This window comes from Astyanax mexicanus, chromosome 4 (genome assembly GCF_023375975.1).
Source record: "Astyanax mexicanus isolate ESR-SI-001 chromosome 4, AstMex3_surface, whole genome shotgun sequence".
In the NCBI taxonomy this organism is placed as follows: Eukaryota; Metazoa; Chordata; class Actinopteri; order Characiformes; family Acestrorhamphidae; genus Astyanax; species Astyanax mexicanus.
The window spans coordinates 48,067,539-48,091,857 of NC_064411.1; the positions used below are offsets into that span (position 1 = coordinate 48,067,539).

The window sequence follows — 24,319 nt, forward strand, 5'->3', positions numbered from 1 at the left end:
AACTATGTTCATGGTCCGTGCCTCAACTGCCAAGTACTCAGACGTCTACAAAAACTCATGAGACAAATTATTACAAGAGCAGGACCACACCAATCCCCTTCATCCAAACTCTAACACAAACTTCAGTGCAAGCTCTTCTCAGGGGTCATCAGGCAGGCACCTTCCTTCGTCAGTGTTTCGCTGAATTAGGCCCAATTTATTAGAAATAAATCTACACTGATGGGAGTATTGGTCTGTAAGTGAGATGTGTTCAGGGTAAATTTTTGGTGTATTTCTATTTTGGCGTCGGAAAACACTGGTGCTTTACTGACTGATTAAAACCTGGACAACAGTTAATCGTCAGAGCTCATTCCTAAAGATGCTTAACAATAAACAGAATAAATAATTAAATATCATTGCTATTACCTTAAATGAACTGCTGTTGTACTTTCACAGCATGAACCAGCAGGTCGGCATCCTCAGCATTATCAAGTTTTTCATTTCAGCCTTTCGCGAACAGAATTTCAAGAAAAATAAAAAGGTGAATCTTCTCTTTTTACATTCAAATTTCTAATTTTGCATCAGGCCTCAAACAGCCGTAAAAATAATTTAATAAATGTTACACTGACCATCATGCAATCTTCCTGAAATGTTGTTAAATGCTAATAAAATTTAGAATTATAACAATGTTTAAAGATAAATTAAATTATTTCTCTCAGTTAATTTTTTAAACAATACCATTTACCTAAAACCGTATTGCACATTTTTACTCATCTTCAACAATGATGAGTAAAAAGTATCTTTGCCATGATTTCCTGAACACTGTCATGTTATAACTCTGATAAGTCAGCAGAGGGAACCACAGGGCCAGAAATGCCTGACAGATCAGATCAGATCAGATTCCATTAAACTTCATTTTCATTGTGCAGATTACAGGTACAGACAGAGCCAATAAAATGCAGTTAGCATCTAACCAGAAGTGCATTATACAGTCTAATTTACATAAAGTGCAGTAATAACCACTGAAAGGTAGTATGGTGCCAAATACAGTACAGTAAAACAGTGACAGCACTGTATTAAACACAGAATTGTAGTTTTGGGACTTGAGTTTATCAATCAAATCCTTCCAGCAAAGCACCACAATCTAGTAAATAACCTTGAACAGTAGAGGTGGCTACAGTAACAAAAGCAGGATAAATCCCAATATTACAGACTCTTATAGTGTATTTTTTATTAAAAAAAAAAATAAATAAATAAATAAAAACTCAACAAATGAGCTGCCAGTTCTGAGCACCAAGTTTGCAGCAATTATTAACACAATGAGGTTGAAGTCAAGTCAAGTCACCTACTTTAAAGTAATACAAAAAACTAGGCATAAAATGATAGCTCCGAGTGGTCCAGACGAGATGATTGGGAGTCTGTGGTTCGAATCCTGTTTATGTAGCTTGCCATCAGCTGCCGGTGTCCTGAAAGAGCACAATTGGCCCTGCTTTCTCTGGATGGGGAAATGGCGTTCTGAGATGAAATTTTCTGTTCCATATTAACTGGTGTAGAAGTTACAAAATTTAGCACATTTGCTCTTATGATATTGAGGAAGTCTGAGATTAGTGCTTTTTAGCTGCATTAGCTTAAAAGCTCCTAAATGTGGCTTAGTGATGTATCTACTTAATTCTTCATAAATCATATTTCTTTTTTTTCTAATTTTTCCCACTTTCTCCCTAATTTACACGGCCAATTACCCAACCCACTCATTAGGTCTCCCCCTATCACTAGTGATGCCCCAACACACTAGGAGGGTAAAGACTAGCACATGCTTCCTCCGATACTTGTGAATTTAGCCACCTCTTCTTTTCGAGCTGCTGCTGATGCAGCATTACAGAGTAACATCACAGCGCACTCGGAGGAAAGCGCAGCAACTCCGTTCTGATACATCAGCTCACAGACGCCCTGTGTTGTGGACATCACCCTAGGAGTGATGTAGGGAGAGAGAGCACCATCTACCCACCCGGAGGGAGCAGGGCCAAATGTGCTCCCTCTGAGCGCCGGCAGCTTGATGGCCGCCCCATAAATCATATTTCTTATGTATGTGCGTAATTAACTTTCCTCGTTATTAGTAAACTTACCACAGTACAGTATTTTTCACCCTGTAAAGAGAGAAATATCTTTGAGTCAGTAGAGGATAAGTCCTGTCAAAGAATGTACTGTGTCTCTGTGTTGCCTTTGCCCTTGGAGAAGAGCCCTTCAGTGATGAAATGAAGGAGCTTTGTGTCAGTCACTGTACATAGCAGTCTATTTCATAACTGATAAGGCTAGCCTTAATAACCAAACTGCTATAAATCATGTTTCAAAGCTTGGTTTGGAAAATGTGGCAAAGACAGACACATGGATGTGCAAATCTCTTATCTTACCAGTCACTGTCCCGGTTAGTGACGTGTGTATGCTGTGTTTTGTGTAAATGCAAATTAGATTAAATCTACATGCCACATTACTGGTGATGTACCACCAAAACACAGTGCTATGATAAATTGGTCATGACCACGCCCCTTGTAACAAGGCAAGCAAACCAATCAATTGCCTAGGGCCTCATGTTGGCCTGGGGCCACCAGACAACAACTGGCCTTGGTTGGTGTGTCGCAGTGGATAACACCACCACCTGCTTATGAGCTACCAGATCATGTGGGAGACTGGGGTTCAATTCCCGGTCTGGGTACACCAATTGGATAAACCAATAAAAGTCCATGGGCAAGACTCCTAACACTACATTGGTCTACCTCTGTAATAGGAATAACCTAGGACAAGAACTTCAGCCAAATGCTGTACATATAAAATGTAATATGGTTATTAATTGAATGCAATGACAAACCCATTTACATTTTGTGACGGTCAACGTAGGAAAGACCAATGACACTGTTATCAAAATGCCCCTTAAGGGAGCCCCTCCCACTTGTTGCTGGCAGTAACCAGCCAGGTTTGTGATTCCTGCAGCCGGCAAAAGATGAACTCAGATCTGTTCCAGATTCAGTCTGTGTTCTAGGTAGTTTAGCATTAATGCTATGCCACAGAAGTGTACCAACACAATCATATACCATAATAAACTCTGGCTTTTTGCTGATAACAGTCTGGATGGTCCTTTTAATCCTTGGTCAGGACTTCATGGCTTCCATTTCTTTCAAAAGATCTGGAGTACTGATTTGTTTTATCAAATGTACACCATGTACAGTACATGTTGTTATTCAGTGTTGACCAATTTGAAAGAGGCCTTCAGTTGCTTAGAAGTTACAGTGGGGTTCTTTGTGACTTCACTGGCTATTAAACGCTTTAATCTTGGAGTGATCTTTGCTGGTCGACCACTCCCGGGGAGGTTACCCTCAAATTGTACAAAATCTGTGTGGCTGTGGATTGGTGGATAGGGCCAAACTTTTTAGAGATGGTTTTGTAAGATTTTCCAGCCTGAGTTCCTCAGAGGTCTCCTTTGTTTATGCCATGATACATTTCCACAAACATGTGGACTGCTAATCCTAGAGGTTCACATACTTTTGCCACTCACAAATATGTAGTATTGGATCCTTTTCCTCGATAATAAATGACCAAGTATAATATTTGTGTTGCACTTGTTGAACTGGGTTCTCTTCATCTAATCTGATTATTATTTAAGTCATTTTTATGCAGAAATATACACAAACTTTCAAGCACCACTGCATTTACAATATATACATATTACTAGTTCAAGAATTGTGTACTACTTTATTAGGGTCAAATCCAGGTCCAGAAAGTAAAAATGCACCCCAGGATTTTGTTTTAAATGCCTGTGCAGCTCTTCTAAAGCTTTATTTCTGTACCTGGAGCTTAATAGGATACAAGGGTGTATCCAAACTGGTTTATTCAGAGCACCAAATAATGTAAACTAGACCAGATCCCAATTTACTTTGGTCAAAAAAGGGTTACGAGAGCTAAACTAAGCCATAAAGGTTATCTGGATCTTTGGCAAGTCTTGCTGAACCATTGGCCTGCCATAGACATCTCAAAGGAGGCCTGTTTTGTACCAGGCCACGGCTGGTTCGGCGCTAAGGGGAAGGTGTTCTGAGAACAGCGGGGGTGGGGGGGGGGGGGTGAAGCTTTGCCAAAGACAGGCCTATTGTGTGTGTGTATGATGTAAAGGAGGGTGGCCGGTGGGCGGAGGCCTCTCCTTTCACCTCACTGGCTCAGAGAGCCTTGATTGACAGATCTAGAGGGGCCTCCAGACGGCAGCGGAGGTCTGATGGGCTTCAACGAACTCACGGGTTGTGGATTGCACAACCATTCCAGGTACTTTAGGAAAACATCTAAAGGGACATCAGGAAAGCTCAAACAGACACACCGCACGTTTGATTGATGATTATGTAAAAACAGCCAGTGCCCCCAAGTCAGAATTTTTCTGTGATACATGCATTTTGGGTGGGGGCCAGTCGTTATGTGAAGTTAGGACTCCATGCGGTGTTTACTATGCAAAGAAAAAGTCTGATTCAAACCCAGTAGGCCTACATTCAAACTTATTTGCTATTCGCTATGTACAAGCCCCAAATCAGAAATACGTGAGACAGAAAATGTGCTAATAAAACGTGCAAATAAAAAGAACAATTGCAGTGTTTTTCACTTATTTAGCTCTATCTGGACGGGATTAGTTTCTAAGGGGGATGTGAAAAAATATTCACACTTCTACTCATTAATAAAACTCCTGCATCCGGGGTGCAATAAAAAAAACAGGAGGACCAGTGAGTTTTTAGGCTTTCTCGGTCACATGACATCGCGTTCAGTAGCTCCTCCATTTCCACTCGCTGTTGTTTTTATGTGGATCTCCGTGGAATTGCACGCCTAATGTGTAATTACAGTGCGTGGCAGTGGACAAATAGCTATTTTATTAAACCTAACCAGACAATCACGGAGTTCAGCGCAAAACAGTAGGTAATTGAGCCTGTAATTTTCTCAGAGGACGTCTGAGAAAAACGCATATATGGTCTTTCTGGACGGGAATTAAATCACAGAGGACCCCCTCATAAAAGAGAAAATTACCCCAGGATTTGATTGCAGACAGTATGAGTCCCATGCATTTCAAATTCTGTCTGGTAATTAAGTAGTGTGCAGCATGCGGTTTTGCATTGTTAAAAAATTAGCATATGCTGCTCTAAGATCTCTACCATGACAGACAGCTGATAACAGTCTGGATGGTCCTTTTTGTCTTTGTTCTGTCGTCATTCATTCAATGTTTTTGTTCTATATATTTTTCTTTTGTTCCTATATTGCCACCTTTTGAAGTTGTTTTGAAGTTGTTTTACCTGATGTGATCACAAGCCATCAAACCAAGCTGAACTGCTTAAATTTGTGCACCAGGAGTGGCATAAAGTTATCCAAAAGCAGTGTGTAAGACTGGTGGAGGAGAACATGCAAAGCTGCATGAAATCTGTGATTAAAAACCAGGGTTATTCCACCAAATATAAATTAAATTAAATCTCTTTATAGTCACATTTGGCTCATTAAAGACAAATAAACAAACCAAAATGGTGCAGGACATTTTGGACATCATGATTCTGGTATTTGAGACATCAAATAAACTGATGACGCTGCTGGCCCTGTAACAAACTGATCTCACAGGATAAACTAACAGCAAAGTGCGGAGATTACTACACTCCCCTTAAACCCAAATTGACAAAGCAGTTTTAGTATTAAACAGCTTAACTTAACTGCTAAAGACATGGGATGAGTCCTAACTAAGATTTATACTATATACCAATCCTGTCCAGTCTCCATCATGTTTACACTCTAAAACCGACCGGTTTTAGGTATTCCTTGTGTTTCTTCTGTTATAAATGCACATTTTGTTCCTTTAATTTAAATTTCTTATAACTTTCTGTCACAGCCTCATCTTGTTTTTTTATCCCTCCTGTCTGCCTCTGTGTGTTTTCTGCCCTGCTGTTTGTTTATTTACCTTTCTCCTCCATTCCTTTCCCATGTGCTCTCCTGCACGTGGCCTTGTGTGTTCCTCATTGGTAACTCCTCCTCATCATTACCTGTCCCCAGGTGTTTCCTGTCTATTTCCGTATATATATATATATACTCTATAGCCTGTTTGTTTCTGTGTTCCCTTGTCAGTTGTTGTACATCTTTACATCTGTTAGACTGTTGTTTTTTCTTAGGTTCTAGTCTGTGTATGCCTCGTGTTTATGTTGTTTTGTTTTTAACATTTTATTTCCTGGTTTGTTGTCTGTTTTCTGTTTATTAAATTTACACACTTGCATTTGCGTCCACCTCCTCGTCTCCTTGCTTTGCATACTCTGACACTTTTTTTTAAAAACTGTTTCTGCATTGAGTCTTAAATCTTTGTGTAAAGCACTTTGCATTGCTTCTGTTTATGAAAGGTACTATATAAATAAACTTGTCTTTCCTTGCCTTATTTCTTGAAGATGTTTTTATTGAAAGCATTTTATTATTATTATTATTTTTACTTTGAAATGTGTTTAAATGTTGTTTATAGTTTATATACATGCGCTAAATATGTTTCATATGTTCTTAAACTTTTGAACAGTACTGCAAACTTTGCACTAATAAAATGGATAATTAAAGAATAATTCAATCTATAACTTCATACCTTATTTTATTATAAACATGACCTGAACACACCCTGTTTGTTGTTGCTTGTGCTTCTGTCTCTGTGATTGGCAGTTTGCTGGCTGAGTGTTAGAGGAGCTTTTCTGTATGGGATGCTTATTTAGACACGCCTCCAGATTTTGTCCAATAGGAAGCGAGCTGGAGGCTCTGCTGGGTATAAAGCAGCAGAGCAGCAGCAGCAGGTTCTTCAGTAGGATTTAGGAGGAGGGTGAGGCTTCAGCTGGGTTTTGATTTACTGCAGCTTTACTGAGCTTTAACTTTAATTGGAAACTTCATTAATTACCACATTCTCACTCTGTACTATGGGAAAAGCAGGAATCTGGCTGCTGCTCATTGGAATTTCCTTGGTTTCCTGCGACTCCCAGTCTAATCCCACTCAGACACCTGCTGACAGTAAGTTTCTCCATCCTTATTAAACCCTGTGTAGCTGCAGTTCAGGCCTCAGAGTATTCAGATGCTAATGATGAGGGATAATGATCAGCCAGCTTCCGTCATTTATTCCAGCATCTCTTTCTAACTTTAAAAGATAGAATAACATTAAAAACTGCCTAAAAACACGGGTTTATTCAAGTTTTTATTAAATAATAAACACATTAAACCTAAAAAATACAGGAGTAATATAGGATAACAGTTATAGGTACCACTTTAAAATAAGACTACCTTTATAAATGGTTTATAAATGGTTTACAATTAGTTTATTAATAGTTACTAATTGGGTTGTAAATGCCTTAAAAATCATTAATAATCATTTATAACACATACATAGAAAGGGCAACAATGACCTGTTGTTTGCCAAATAGTGAACCCACAGCCATCTATACTGTTGCCCTTTCTAATTATGTGTTATAACTGATTATTACTGATTTTTAAGGCATTTACAACCTAATTAGTAACCATTAATAAACTAATTGTAAACCATTTATAAACCCTTTATAAAGGTAGTCTTATTTTAAAGTGGTACCCAGTTTATAAAACATGAGCATATCGTTCCAGACAAAGGTTTAGGCACATCTTTTCTCACTTAATTTCTTTTTCTGTCTTTTTTATATGTTTTTTTTTAATTGTAAATATATTTAATATTGAAGATATCAAAACTATACAGGAACAGAAAAAAGTGGTATTTTAATCTCAGTGTCTTCATGAGGGAGAGTCACCTGAACAGTTTTCTCAGCGTCTTGAAGGAAGGAGTTCCTGGAGGTGCTGAACAATAGCTGCTGCTTTTCCTTCACGCTGTGAAGCTTCAGCTCATCCCAATTAAATCACCTCAAATCACCATCTCAGTTCATCAGGTTTAGATCAGGGGATTAATGTGGAGGATGAGCACTTTTATTACTATTTACTATGCAATTCCATATGTGTCCCTTAGTTGATTAATCTCTTTAATATTAATTTACTATGTAGAAAGTAAATTAAATAAGGAAATAAAGAAAAACACTGAAGGAGAAGGTGTGTCCAAACCTTTGACTGGCACAGTATTTGTTTAGGAAGCACTTATGGTTATAAAATAGCTTATTTTTTATTGCCAGTACAGTAACTAGATACCCTACTTTTTCAGACCTCTCACAATAAGACAATAATTTAACCTATTTCTTTTGACAATATATTGTTTTTATATTGTTTAAAAAATAAAATAATAATTTAAAAATTATTTTATCACAGCACTGATATAGTGACAATATAATAATGCATAATAATGCAAATAATAAATGATGAGTATATGAATCAGACACTGGAATTGCAATATAAAAAAATAAAATAAATACGTCTCCAACATAGATAAAATATAAATAAAATAAAACAGCTGTTTTAAACAAAGTCTGGCTCACATAACCAATAGCCAATAACTTAATAACTGTGACAGGCCTGGCTTACAGTTATAAAACACTACAAGTATATCTGTAGCTGTATATGTAGAAACTCTAATGGCAAAACATGGCTTAGGTATTTAGGTAAAGTATTTAAGTAGTTAAAGCTACCTTTTGTAGGCTTGTTATAATAACTATAAATATATTTCTTGACCATACTGTATATGTACCTACATATAATTGTAATACATTATGCTATTGTCATTTTAAGATTTTCATGTTTTATCACAAGACTGATAAAATGACAATATAATAAAATAAGGTAAATAATTAATAGAATAATTTAAATGTTAAATATATAAAATGTCCTTAATAGTCAACATGGCAGCTTACTTACAGTATATTGTACAATACACCAATAGCCTAATTAGCTTAGCTAACAGTAATAAAACATGAGTATATCTGCATCTATATATACATATATAAAGAGAGAAAGAAAAATTGCCAAAATAACTATATATAAATATATCTTCATTTACCTAGAGATAATTGTGGTGTAGAGATAAATTATATTATTGTCATTTTAAGAACAGTTTATATTTATTTTAGCACTGATTTAGTAACAATGTATTAGCATAATAAAGCAACCACACCTACACTTTCAAAGAGCATTTATGTCTATGAATATTCAGTAAAAATATAAGTAACTTAAATTAACAAAATATAAATAAAATAAAAGTTGAACGTGTTACTGTATATAGTTCTAATAACAGCAATAAATGTTATTTAAATGTTATTTTTCACACATGATTTTAAAACGATGTTATTGTAGTATTGATATAATCCCTGCTGAAAAATTAAGATAAGCTTAAGATTGTTGAGCAGATTAGCTCTTGACCAGTACAGTCTATGTTATTGTTTGTTTTTGATGTTTGATGGATCAGCTGGTCTAACAAGCATAATCACCCTGACCAAGCTGGACAAACAGACCAAGACCAATGTGACCAGCAACATCAAACCTGACCTGAATAAAATACAACATGTGTTATACTGGTCAAGAGCTGCTTAACCAGCTAGATTACCAGTATTCGGTATGTTTTTGAGTGGTGACCGGCTTTTACAGCTTACAATGTAATAGAAAATTCTTAGAAAAGAGGAGTGAACTTTTAATTATTACGAATATTTAGACATGAAACAAAAATTAAAAACAGCACCCTAGTGAAAAAGGTAGATTAAAATATACAAAGCATTGTTATGCTATAGTGCACTAAAGTGTACTTGTAGCTACTTTATTATTAATCAGTATATTTAAAGAGTGCTGAAATGGAACTACTTTTTTTGTACTTATTATACTTTAATTGTATTAAAATAGTACAAAAGTCTTATTTGAATTGTGCTAAAATGGAACTATTTTAAGTAACATTTAAACATTTAAACTACTTCATGTATGAAACCCCATATTTTAAAAATGCTTACAGTAAAATTATAATACATTTAATGAGTATTACAACTGTATTACTTTTATTATACACCAGGTATATTAGAAATGTACTAAGAATTGATGTTAAATATATTTACACACAAATTTTATTGTGTGTAAATTTTATAATATATTATATTTTATATATTTACAGTACAAATATGCTTCTTCTTCCTGTCTTTTGTAAGCAGCTGTCTTCTAGTATACGTTGTTGGGTATAAACATATATTTTAATATACTGTACTACATTTTTTAGCATGTTACAAATTTACTTTAATTTAACTACTTTAATTAGTAGTAATAATTTAATTTACTTTCTAAAAAGTTACATGATACATTGCACTTTAAGTGAACTACTGTAACAGTTGTTTTTAACACACTTTGCTAAGTATGAAGTATTTTAGAAGTATATGAATTACATTAAACTAAAAGTGTACTTCATAGTAGTCTATTTATTTAAAATACATTATACTGTACTTTTTAAAAAGTATGATCGAAGTTTACTTTCAAACATTTGATGGATTTGATGAAAGCATAATATTTAATATATTTTAAGTAAGTACATACATCTGTACTTAAATACTTTGACTGTTCTCAATATATTTTAAGTACAATTAAATATTTTATTTTTCATCAGGAAGCAGACCAGCTTATTAACAAAAATGGTGATCTTAGCTAATACACACAATGGGCAAAATTGAGGTCCACAAATTTTACAGAGGACATATACTGCATATACCGAACAATAAATCATAATCAATAAACATCGCCTGCCTTTGAAGTGTCATTAGCTACATGCCCTAATGCTCCATTTTTCCACTGACCGCAAAGGCCCCCTATTATTAACCCAACTATTACACTGTTCCTAGGCATGTTTTTTGGTCTTTACCTCACGGTCAGTTGTGCATTCAGGTCAAGCTGAGGCACCAATCATCAGGGCCTCATCCATACTGTGGTCACTTTATTGTGATGGGGTTGTGACAGTTCAACTGCAAAGAGGGGTCATTCAGGTCAGCCAGAGACTAACAAGTGTCTTATTAGCTAAGGGCATGTTTTATTACTTTATTAGGTAACACTACCAGCTGGATTGAAGACTACAGCGACATTCAGTCCAAGTTCTCGTTGCGACACACTGAGTTTCCAGACGAGGACGTGTGCTACCTCGTGGCCGGGGACGGACAGACGGTTTCAGACTGCGGCTTTAAGAACGACTCCCAGACCTTTCTGGTGATCCATGGCTGGTCGGTGAGTTGTGCACAGACAGCACAGTACTCTAGATGAAGGCCTGGTGTGGATGTTTAATGTGCCTCAAAACTGTAAATGGAAAATAATGGTCGATAAGGCAATGCTAAAGATGCTGAACAATAATTCATGGCTTGAATTTCAACAGGTGTGGTTTGCTAGATCACTTGAATTGGTCTATATAAAATGATTCAGATACTGTACACTGAAAAAAATGAAGAGTAAAATTTACTCAAAAAAAGTGTCGCAACTTTCTGCATTTGCTTTTTTAAATTTCAGATAAATTTAAGTAACGTTAACTCAGTTTCAAGACTTAAATGTTACATCGAGTAAATAAGTAAACTAAAAGTATTTAAATTTCAGGAATTATAATATATTATGCATCATAATTGTTTGGGTAATATTGTATAAATTAAGTAATTGTAATAAGGTAATATTGTATGCAGAAATTAAGTGATGTGACATCAGGTCACATGGTGCCTCACAGATGGATCTGTTGGTTATGATACATCAGCTCACAGATGCCTTGTGCCAACCAACTGACCCAAAGAGAGCAAGGCCCGCTGATGTTAAGCTGCATGAGCAGGATTCGAACCAGCAATCTCCCGATTATAATGGCTGTGCTTTAGACCACTGGATCCACCCCTTCCTTTTCGATTTCTTAAGTACTGATCAACAGCACATCTTATTTAAACTGTGGGGTTAAATCATAACAAAGATTAAATTGGCAGAAATCACATGCTGGTGGTTTTATTTGTTCAGTGTTATTATAAAAGCACTGATGCCTCTGCTCACAAAATAGAAATAAAGCTTTATTATTGGTGTAACGACACACTTCATTACTTTTGCAGGTGGCTGGACTGTTTGAAAGCTGGATCCATAAGCTAGTATCTGCCCTGTTTGAGCGTGAGCCCGGTGCCAATATCATTGTGGTGGACTGGCTGGACCGAGCCAGCCATCATTACCCCACCTCAGCCGAAAACACCAGACTGGTGGGCAGAGACGTGGCCAAGTTCATCAACTGGTTGGAGGTATACAGATTACATCAAAATTCCTATTATATACATTAAAAGACATGACATTTTAACCTTTATGTTTTGTTTCTGAATTTTTTTTGCGGTGAAGACTCTAGATTACCCACTCGAGAAGCTGCACGTGTTGGGGTACAGTCTGGGAGCGCACGTAGCGGGCGTCGCAGGGCATCTCAGCAACAATAAAGTCAACAGAATCACAGGTCAGAACCTTCAGTTAAACTTTATTTAAGTTAACAGTCATGTCATAAGGCACGCACTCACTGTGCTACACACTGGATGTATAGCTTATCTTTCTGAGTAAATATCCCACTGCTGCTGTCAGATACAGTACGTCCACTACAGTACATATAGGCTTTTCTGTAAATACTGTACAGTCCTGCAACAAGGGACATGACTTGGGTCACGTAAAACTGTCCCCTCTGTAACAACTGAGGAAACATTTTAGATGCTGTTTAGAACATATTTTTAAATAATGATAATAGAGATAACTCTGGTACCCACTGATTAATAGCAATTGATAGTGGTGAATGATGGTAGATCCAATACTTTTAGGGGAAAATCTTGTTAAATCTTGTAAAAGACTAAAAGACCCTGTACAGTAGATGCAGTACCTACAACCAACAGTGAAAAGCAGGATAAAAAATGAATGAGCAGGTGTCCCAATACTACTACCGTATTTTTCACACTATAAGGTGCACCAGAATATAAGCAGCCCCATCAATAAATGTCTATTTTCTGGTCTATTTTCATACATAAGGTGCACTGGATTATAAGGGGTAATACTCACCTCTGAAGGGCAAAAGAGCTATCACTTAGTGTGGTTAGCGGCTAATGCTAATGCTGCTCCAGTAGAGTTAGGCAGGGTTAGAAGCAGGCTACAGTCTGATAATACTCACCTCTGAAGGGCAAAAGAGCTATCACTTAGCGTGGTTAGCAACTAATACTAATGTTGCTCCGGTAGTGCTAGATGGGGTTAGCAGCAGGCTACAGTCTGATAATACTCACCTCTGAAGGGCAAAAGAGCTATCACTTAGTGTGGTTAGCGGCTAATGCTAATGCTGCTCCAGCAGAGTTAGGCAGGGTTAGAAGCAGGCTACAGGCTGATAATACTTACAATTAAATTGCAAAAGAGCTAGCGCTTAGCACAGTTAGCGGCTAATGCTAATGCTTCTTAAGCAGCGCTAGCCGGGTTACTGATAATACTCACCTCTGAGCGGCAAAAGAGAATATACCTCCTAGAATATACCAAAAGAGTTACAGTATTTGAGGTATGAGAGTCTTTAAAAAAACATTTAGTAAAAGAAACACACACCTGAATGGTTCTTTAAGGAAAAAAATATTCAAATATATTAAGGAACAAACTTATTTTAGTTTGGTATTTGCAGTTTTCTACAAACCCTTTCTTCTTACTTTCACCATTTTTTTTTTTGCTCTCTTGAACTGTAGGTCTTGACCCAGCTGGCCCAACCTTTGAACATGCTGACACACTGAAACGGCTGTCCCCAGATGATGCCAAATTCGTGGACGTCCTTCACACCAACACCAGGGGCTCGCCAGACCTGAGCATCGGAATCCAGAGAACCGTGGGTCATGTGGACATTTACCCCAACGGGGGCACTTTCCAGCCTGGCTGCAACATTCAGAACGCCATGAGGATGATCGCTACCCACGGCCTGTTCAGTATGTAGCTGTTCTTATTATGACTGTGTTATATATACAGTTCCATTCAAAGGTCTGGACACACCTTCTCATTCAATATTTTTATTAATTTCTTTATTTATTTTATTTCCTACATTGTAGATCAATATTAAAGACATCAAACAATTAAGGGACACATATGGAATTATGTAGTAAACAGAAAAATAAGTGTTTGTCCTCCACATTAATCCCCTGATCTAAACCTGATGAACTGAGATGGTGATATGAGGTGATTTAGGAACCAGGAACTCCTTCAAGATGCTGAGAAAACTATTCCAGGCTAAATGTGGCTACTTCGAATAATCTAAAATATAAAACAACATTTTTATAGAATAATACCACATATTTTGCTGTATAGATTTCATGTAATTAATATTAAATTTAAAATGAAAGTGTATTTATTTACAGTGTAGTTATTTGCAGAAAATGATGCAAAAAGGTGCAGAACTTTTAGACCTAATGCAAAGAAAAGTTTTAAGAGTTCACAAATCAATATTTGGAGGAATAACCCTGGTTTTTACAGTTTTCATGCATCTTGGCATGTTCTTCTCTCTCCACCAGTCTTACACACTGCTTTTGGATAACTTTATTTAAAATTCAAGCAGTTCAGCTCAGTTTGATGGCTTGTGATTATCTATTTTCCTCTTAATTATATACCAGAGGTTGTCAATTTGGTAAAATCAAAGAATCTCATCATTTTTAAATGGTCTCTTATTTTATTTTGCAGAGTTTTTTGTTTACGCTTTACTCTGTTTACTCTTTATTCAATAAATATATGAAACATGCTGACCTCTATATTCTGTTGTGTTTCTGACAGACATGGACCAGTTAGTGAAGTGCTCTCATGAGCGCTCAGTGCACTTGTTCATTGACTCGCTGGTAAACCAGGAACAGCAGAGCATGGCTTACCGCTGCAACTCCAAAGAGGCCTTCTACAAGGGCATGTGCCTGAGCTGCAGGAAGAACCGCTGCAACAAAGTCGGCTACAACGTCAACAAGATCCGCTCAACCAGGAGCACCAAGATGTACCTCAAAACGCGGGAGATGATGCCCTTTAAGGGTGAGTTTGAGAATATTTGGAAATATACCTTGCCACATGCCAGGGGTTAGCAATAGAGGGCCTGCAGGCCAGAAAAGCATAAAACACCTGGCCTGTGAGGTTGTTTGAACTATAATGAACGATAATGAAAAAAATAAAATGCTTCTCTGGCGAGCTTTTACTTACATTTCTCCCCTGTCTCTCTGTTGCGCTCGGCGTGACTTCTTGGGCTCCCTATCTCCTTATAAGGGCATTTTTTCTGATCCGTGTGCTAATTCACTAGCCGGGGCAGTGATAGTGTATTAGACCACGACTCTGACAACACAGGTTCGATCCTGCGTGAGAAGCGATGTGGTTATTTATACATTTTTTACTTTCTTCTTGGGTTTATCTGCTTCGAATTCAACTGTTCTGCAATTGGGTTCAACAACCCTCTGGGCTGGAGAGCTGCTAGTCTGTAGCACTCCATCCCATTACACTTCATTTTCCTAAACAGATTTTTTTTTTGTAGTCCGCCACGTAATGGCTTGGAAAATATCTGGCCAACTTAGTTGCTGACCCCTGCCATATGCCTTGGGACAGGAAGTTGTATCATTTCCCATGTTCCTTAGAAACTAAACTTAATTTGAAAACAAATTTCCAGTTGTGGACGGTAAAGGCTATCTATATATCTATAAAGAATGAGGATGCAGTGCTGAAGTTCTGCCCAAGACGCTTGTCTGTTTGCACGAACAGTTCTAGCCAGATGCCGCCAGCCACAATCATTACCACCCACTGCATGAGGTGATTTAGGAACCAGGAACTCCTTCAAGATGCTGAGAAAACTATTCCAGGGTAAATGTGGCTACTTCGAATAATCTGAAGTATAAAACAATTTTTTTCCCCAGGATAATTCCACATAAGTTCGTGTATAGCTGTAATGACTTTAATATTAAATTTACAGTGCATTTATTTACAGTGTAGTTATTTGCAAAATAAATAAAAATTAATTGGGATTGGAACATTCCATCTATCTGATGCCCACTTTTAGGCCTCGCTTAAACTCTGACAAGATAACACCTCCCAACTTATACAGGTGTGGGCGTTCTTAAACCTTTTCCTGAGGGAACACTTCAAGATCAACTTTCGACATTACAACATACTGCGATCCCATGACTTTTGGCATTTCAGTGTACAAACAGTGGGTTGGTTGTTGGGTATGGACTTTACAATAAGGGATTTCCAAGGATTATTGGTTTGGACATATTAATCCAGGAGAAACCTTTAATTGACCCTTTGCATTATGTGAAGGTTCTTTTAAGCTGTATTAAAGCTGCATATATGTATATAAAGCATAATATAATAGTAAAAATATTAATAGTTTTCCTTTCTCCATGCAGTTTACCATTACCAGATCAAACTGCATCTCTTCAGCCTGAAGAACATGACTCTGGAAAACCAGCCTGTGAAAATATCACTGTATGGAACACATGATGAGAGAGATGATATCCCTGTAGTTGTGTGAGTGCATTATATACTAGCTCTTTTCTCATTTTCCTTAGAAACAAGATCACAGAGCAGTTCTTAAGACCTATTTGTACACTTTTACCAGTCCATGCCATACGTGATAAACTCTCATGCTCTTCTCTAGGCCCAGTATGATCACCAACACAACCATCTCCTTCCTGGTGACCTCTGATGTGGATGTAGGGGAACTGCTGATGCTGAAGGTCCAGTGGGAGACGGACTCGTACCTGCCCAACTTCTTCAGCGCAAACCACTTCATGATCCGCAGAATGAGAGTTAAATCTGGAGAGTCACAAGCCAAGTGAGTATTACTTTATACTCTGTAAACTGATGTTGTTAAGCAATGTCTTTATTGTTTGTCCATTATAAACAAACTCATGCAGATTTTGTATAGCTCTTTATGCGCTTTATGCACCTCCATTAAGTCCTTTATCCTATAAAAACCCACTGCTCTAAAAATACACTCTCTGGAATTGGAGTTACTACTTAATATAGAGTAATACTTTTGGTTTCTGTTGTATTTTTCTGTTACACTACTTACACTATTCACTTTAACTATATAACTATCTCAAATACTATCTGCTCTGAGAACCCATCTATACACAGACCAATGACTTAAATGACCGATGACTTGAAATGCCTATCTTTACTATTCTATTGATGTTGATATATTACCAGGCTATGGTAAGCAAACCTGTTTGAATACCTGTTTAGGAGAAAAGTAGCCAGCTCGCCCATTTCCATGGCTGTAGCACACTGTTTACATGCTACTGTGTTTTATACCTGGCAACCTGTGGTGTGGAAATGGGACTGGGGGAATGGTGGTGGTCAGATTCAGCAGCTACAAGCCAGACAGTTTACTGTGATGTACCAGACAGTTCAAGTACGAAAACACTGTCTGAAGCTCTGCCGGAAAAGCTACCAACTCAACATGTTTCCTTAGTATCCTTTGATACATCATGTTATGCTATTACTACAGACAATACATCTTTTACAAATGAGACTTGATATTTAACTGTGTTATTTGTTTGATCTTATTTTTTCTTGCAGAGTGATTTTCAGTCCCAAAGAGGTGGAGCTTGGGTACCTCATTCAGGGTGGTGATGCTGTGGTATTTGTGAAATCCAATGAAAATCTACAGAGCAAGAAAGAGGCCAGGTAAATTACTACAAAATTAGTGAAAATAAAGCTCTCTCCAAAATTAGCTTAGAATCGGTTCTGAAAGCTGACATATTTATTGTTCAAATGTAAAAAAAAAAAAACACCCTTTGATTAACCCAAACCCTAAACACTGAGCTTTCAATTCCACTTTAAATGGAATAACTAATATAATGCATCAGATTAAATTTTTTTAAGGTTACTTAGTCACAGGGTATTTTTTGGTTATAGATGGTGATGCTTTTGCTGTACGATACATTGCTTTAAATAGAGACTTGTCATAGTGTGCACAGAATACAGACACACGTTAGGCAGTAAAAGAGTAGCCGTACATACACAAAGTAGAGCACTGGTAAACAGAAGCCTTATGGAATAAACCATACCATAAACGGGAAAAAATTCCAGAGTTTATACACGAGGAAGCCAGCATCAGAGATAATCCAAAAATCAAAAACATGAAACAGTCCAGGTCAAACACAGTAAATCCACAATTAGAGGTAGAAAACACAAAGAGCAAGGTCATACATGAAAAATAAGTACAGGGAAAAATAACGCTTTGTAAAGTGGTAGAAACCAGGTAATACTCGGCACCTGTGTGTGTGTGGAGTGTCCTTAAATACTCTGGGGTAATCAGTACTCCGGGCTTCCTGGAGGAAGCAGGTGAAGTGTCACGTCAGTGGATGTGTGTGTGATGTCAGTGTGTGCTGCGTTCTGAGTAGTGTAGTTGTTAGACTGAAAACCTCCGTTAGAGCTGGATGCAGGAGAAACAGGAGCGCCTACAGCACCAGACGTGACAGCGCTAATGCCGGTTAAAAGCCCTATCCAGATGGGATTAGTTTCTAAGGGGGTCCTGGTGTAATTTTCTCTTTTATGGGGGGTCCTCTGGAATTTTATTCCCGTCTGGAACGACCATGTACTTGTTTTTCTTCGATCCCTGAGAAAATTACAGGCTGAATTACCTACTGTTTTTAGCTGAAATCCATGGTCGTACAGTAATTTTAGTCTTGTCTGGACGCACATAAAACAGCTATTTGTCCACTGTCACACACCGTAATTTCACTTTGGGTACACATTTCCATGGAGATCCACATAAACACAACAGCGAGTGGAAAAGGAGAAGCTACTGAACGCTGAAAGCCAAAAAACTGGCTGTTCCTCCTGTTTTTTAATTGCAGTATAGATGCAGGAGTTTTATCCCTCTAAGAAACTAATCTTGTCCAGATAGGGCTCAGATAAGTCTCTATGCAGTTATAATGTTCAGTTTTTGGAAAATTAATCCTAAGGTGGGGCTATAAAGACATATAAACATAAATGAGCAAGTAGCAACAAGCTCTACAATTGGAACTAAAACCGCACAATAAACTGACAGTTACCAAGCTATGATGGACTGGTTTTGCATGGCATTAGTTAACTCCAGCCACACCCCTGCAAACATGCATTCTGCATCGAATGTTTTTTTGTTTTTCAGGTTGCATCGACTTAAAATGCACGGCAGCTTCTTCAAGGAAGGCACCAATGAAACGGGAGATATAAAGAACGAACAGCCAGTGACGCAGTCCACTAACGTTGCGACGACAGAAAAGAGGGTGGAAACAACCACGAAGAAAGCCACAAGCTGAGACCTGATCCTGTTTAGTGATTTACAATAATTAATGCTGTGAACTTTGATGCTGTTTGCAATCAAATTAAAGACTTTAACTTCTTCAGTGAAGTATCAGGAGATCAAAATGGGTATGTTGAATAGGAAATCTTGAAATGTGCAACAAACTGTGTTATGATAGACAAAAATAGCTGCACCCAGAAGGAACCAGGAACAATAAATGATGAAATCAGTGTGTGCATCAGCTGCCGGAGCCCTGAGAGAGCACGTTTGGCCTTGCTCTCTTGTTGGGTAGGTAGATTGTGCTCTTTCCTCTCATCACTCCAAAGGGTGATGTCGATCAGCACAAGGTGTCTGTGAGCTGATGTATTGGAACCGAGGCATGTGCTAGTCTTCACCCTCCTGGTGTTGGAGCATCACTAGTGAAACTTTGAAAAATTGACGACCCCTGCCATATGCCTTAGGACACTGCACTGTCTACTGTGGGTGGTAATAATGCCTTCTACGACGTATTCCTGGTATACATGTGACACTGTGGATCTAGGAATGTTAAATGCCTGCAAAAATTTGGAATAGGAACATTCCTTTTATCTGGTGCCCACTATTAGGCCTTGCTCAAACTCAAACAGCAACTTAAACAGGTGTGGGTGTGCTTAAACCATCATTACAACATACTGCGATCCCATGACTTGTTGGGTAGGTAGATTGCGCTCTTTCCTCTTATCACTCCAAAGGGTGATGTCGATCAGCACAAGGCGTCTGTGAGCTGATGTATTGGAACCAAGGCATGTGCTAGTCTTCACCCTCCTGGTGTGGGAGCGTCACTAGTGATAGGGGGAGTCCTAATGAGTGGGTTGGGTAATTGGCCATGTAAATTACCCTGATTAACACTGATTTGTTGGACATCTCCACCAAAACAAACACGGGAAACATCAATGAAGATGATATTTCCCCCATATTAGTTCTAATTGTACCTGGTAACCTTTATTTACCATTTCCATTACAGTGCATTTAAATCAGACACTTCCTTCTGGTTGCAACTGTTTTTTATATACCATATATGGATTCAGCATGACAGCTTCAGCTTGATGGGAGCTTTAGTATAGACTTTAGGATTGTTATAGGTATAGTACTGTGTTACATTATATTATTTAACTAAAATATGTTACATATCTTATAGAGTTAATTTACTGTCCAAATCGCACACTGCGTAAATTGACTATATCAATTTACTACTGTAATTATTATATAATTACTGTAATATATGTTGTAGCTACTACTGCCTTATCATTCACATCATATCGTACGGTCAAAACATTCCACATTCCACAATGTAGCGCATAATTAAAACTGAAGTAATTCTGTGTGGAAAGTTGAGACTGTTTGAAGATACAAACATAATGCTGTACATTTTTTACGCACATAAATGTGAACCTAAATTAGTGCTGTCTCTATTATAGAACGCTGTATTCCCCACTGTAGCTTCCATGAAAAATATGATTTGCTTCTGTGTGTAATATATTTGTAATATATATATTTGTACTCCAAACGAGTGTTCTTCATGAATTATGGAATTCTGTCTTTCTTTGACAAAACAGAGGTCAATCTTATACGCGTTAGAACTGTAAATAATGTTTAACATAGTATAGATTTTATGAATAAATGTAAATTTTCTTGAAAAATATTGTCTAAATTCCAGTTTCCATATCCTAATGTGAAATGACTTGATATCACAAGAGGTTAATTGTAAATCAGTGTAAACTGTAGATAAAAAAATTTATGTGAGGTTATGAAACAATTTCATAACCTCACATAAAATTACCCAAATAGAGAATTTCTAAATTGAAAAGCATTTTTATGGTTGAAATGTATATTTACAAAGTTAAAAATAAGAGACTTCTAAAAGTTTTTTACATTTTACCAAAAATGTTAAACCTCTGGAATATAATTAAGAGGAAGATGAATGATCACATTCATCAAAACCAGCTGAACTGCTTGAATTTTTGCACCGGGAGTGGCATAAAGTTATCCAAAAGCAGTGTGTAAGATTGGTGGAGGAGAACATGCCAAGATGCATGAAAACTGTAATTAAAAACCAGGGTTATTCCACCAAATATTGATTTCTGAACTCTTAAAACTTTATGAATATGAACTTGTTTTCTTTGCATTATTTGAGGAATCTTTTTTTTCAGACAATTTTCTCATTTTCTGCAAATAAATGCTCTAAATAACAATATTTTTATTTGGAATGTGGGACAAATGTTGTCCGTAGTTTATATAATAAAACAATAATGTTCATTTTACTCAAACATACATCTATCCGAAACTGAAGTGGTCTCTTAATTTTCTCCAGGGCTGTACATAAAGAAATGACATTCATTTCATTTAAGCCCTTATATCCAAACTGATGAAAAATAAATAGAAAAAAATATTAGATCACATGGTAAAATGTGCAATGTAACATTTAAACAAATATGGAATGTATTTCAAAAACAAATTACATTATATTCTTATATAACATTTTAAAGACATACAATATGAAATATTATTACATTTAAAGTACAGTGTAATATATCAAAAATTCAAATTAAACAATTCCTAAAGCCCTTAGTTTTTCATTTTCCAGTATTACAGTGTATTGTTAAAGTAATTCAAATGAAATAAACACTTCCTTATATCCCATCTTTGGTGTGTACTATGATAAAACCTTATTGTATTATGATGAATTGTAAATTATATATGCATTAAAATATGCATTTTTCAGATTCTATGTTACGTGTATTTAAGCACCATACAACACTGCCAATTACAGCTTCTCCTATTACAGAACATTTGCTTTATACATTATTTAAATACATGTTCATCAAAAAAGTAATCTCAGAGCAAACTGCGCTGAAGTGTATTTATAAATACAGTGTTTTTCAGTGTTTCTCCACAGATCAGTACACAGTCACATGACTGTAGATCAAAATGGGACTTTAAATCTACTTAAAAACTTTTTTTATTAAAAATAAAAAGTATTATTAATGTGATGATCATTGTTGGTTGTAGCAGTGAGAGTCCCACTGCAGTAAACACTTTAATGTGAGCGTCCTGTTGTGAGTGTGTGTGTGAATGTGTGTATGAGAGTGTGTGTGTGTGAGAATGTGTATGAGAGCGTGTGTGAGAGTGTGTGTGTGTGAGAGTACAAAGGACTGAATGGCTGAATGCGTCCTCTGTTTTGGATCGTGCAGGCTTGAGAATTTCACACACCATGTGATTCTATTCAGCGTGTGCATGGTGTCGCTGCGCTGGATGAATTATGCAGTGTGTGGGGGTGTGTGCATGTGTGTGTTGCTATTTTTTATACAATGTCAGGACGTGAGGTCACATAGAGGTCCCGTATACATATATAAGTACATATGCAGAGGTGGAAAGTAATGAATTACATTTACTCAAATTACTGTAATTGAGTAGATTTTATGAGTAATTAGTATTTTTCTATATAGTTTTTAAAATAGGTAATTTTACTTTTACTCAAGTACATTTTGATACAAGTAATTTACTTTACTACATTGGAAAACTCCCCATTACTGAGTAAATAATTAAATGCTGGGGACAAAAAGTTTAAAAATAATAATGAACTGTAAAACTATAAAAATACACACTGTAAAATCTGATAAGTTGACTAAACTCAAAACTTTTGTTGTAACTGATTACCTAATAAATTTTAAGTTCATGTAATATAATTTTTAAGTACTGTGAACTTAAGAAATACATATACATATATATTTAAAATCTATATCTTCCTGAACTTGTATTTAGTCTTTTTTTCTGGTTTCATTCAACAATTTTTTCATACTCATAGAAAAGTAGATGAAAGAAAACAGTAAAGATTTAAAAGTACTGAGAGCACAGAGAGAACACAGAGTTACTGCAGTTCAGTAAATGATGCTTGTTTTACAGCTACAACACAGAGACCAAGCATTTAATCATAATATGTGATCTACAAGTTTACCTAACCTAGCCTGGGAGGAATAACTACACACTGATGGTGAGTGTCTGTCAGAAACTGTTGGACACACCCAGTATGCAAATAGATTGTGACAGAATCCAATGGAAAAGAAACTGCTAATGGCAACAGACTAAACTCAGTTATTATAAGTTGATTCAACTCAAAGTTCTCAGTTTAAATGTATATATGTGCCCACAAATGTTCAACTAACTCAAAATAGTTGAGTATTTTTTAGAAATCTCTAATTTTATGTTAAACAGACTTAATTTATTTGAGTTCCAACAACTTCTGGGTTTACAGTGCAGTTTATAGTCATATATATGACCACAACTTTTAAACAGTAAAGAAAAAAATGAATCACAGAAACCTATGTCACTTGTTTTTGAAAATGTTTTATGGGGTGGTCTAAACAAATACTGCCTGAAAGGTCCAAACCAAGCTGAACTGCTTGAATTTTTTTTGCACCAGGAGTGACATAAAGTTATCCTAAAGCAGTGTGTAAGACTGGTGGAGGAGAACATGCCAAGATGTATGAAAACTGTGATTAAAAACCAGGGTTATTCCACCAAATATTGATTTCTGAACTCTTAAAACTTTATGAATATGAACTTGTTTTCTTTGCATTATTTGAGGTCTGAAAGCTCTGCATCTTTTTTTGTTATTTTAGCCATTTCTCATTTTCTGCAAATTACAATATTTTATTTTGAATTAGGTAGAAATGCTGTCCATAGTTTCTAGAATAAAATTGCAGCTTTCAATTTAAAAGTGTACTAAAAAAATAATTGATTCAATTTAAACTCATATATTCAAACAAACAAAAAAAATATAAAAAATAATTAGATCACTTGGTTAAAATGTAACATTTAAACAAATAAAACAAGCATTTAAAAATAGTTTAGTATATAATGTGAAATATTATTACATTTAAAGTACAATGCAATATATAAACAATGTAAATTCAAATTTAGTTTTCATTTTCCAGTATTACAACAGTTTGGTAAAGTAGTTTATAAAATAAAACAACAATGTTCATTTTACTCAAACATGTACCTATAAATAGCAAAATCAGAGAAACTCAGAATCTGAAGTGATCTCTTAATTTTGTCCAGAGCTGTAGATACTTTATAAGTATATATATATAT

The 24,319-nt window shown here is 36.4% G+C and overlaps 1 protein-coding gene across 1 annotated transcript; it reads left to right on the forward strand.

Moving 5' to 3' along the window:
- The first annotated feature begins 6,805 nt into the window (after nucleotides 1-6,805).
- Nucleotides 6,806-20,749, forward strand: LOC103021581 (lipoprotein lipase). Its single transcript, XM_049478859.1, has 10 exons — nucleotides 6,806-7,014; nucleotides 10,976-11,151; nucleotides 12,000-12,179; nucleotides 12,274-12,382; nucleotides 13,629-13,862; nucleotides 14,698-14,940; nucleotides 16,299-16,419; nucleotides 16,550-16,726; nucleotides 17,476-17,583; nucleotides 19,052-20,749. Exons 1-10 carry the CDS (start codon nucleotides 6,924-6,926, stop codon nucleotides 19,200-19,202), a joined length of 1,590 nt encoding a protein of 529 aa, XP_049334816.1. The 5' UTR covers nucleotides 6,806-6,923; the 3' UTR covers nucleotides 19,203-20,749.
- Nucleotides 20,750-24,319: the final 3,570 nt, after the last annotated feature.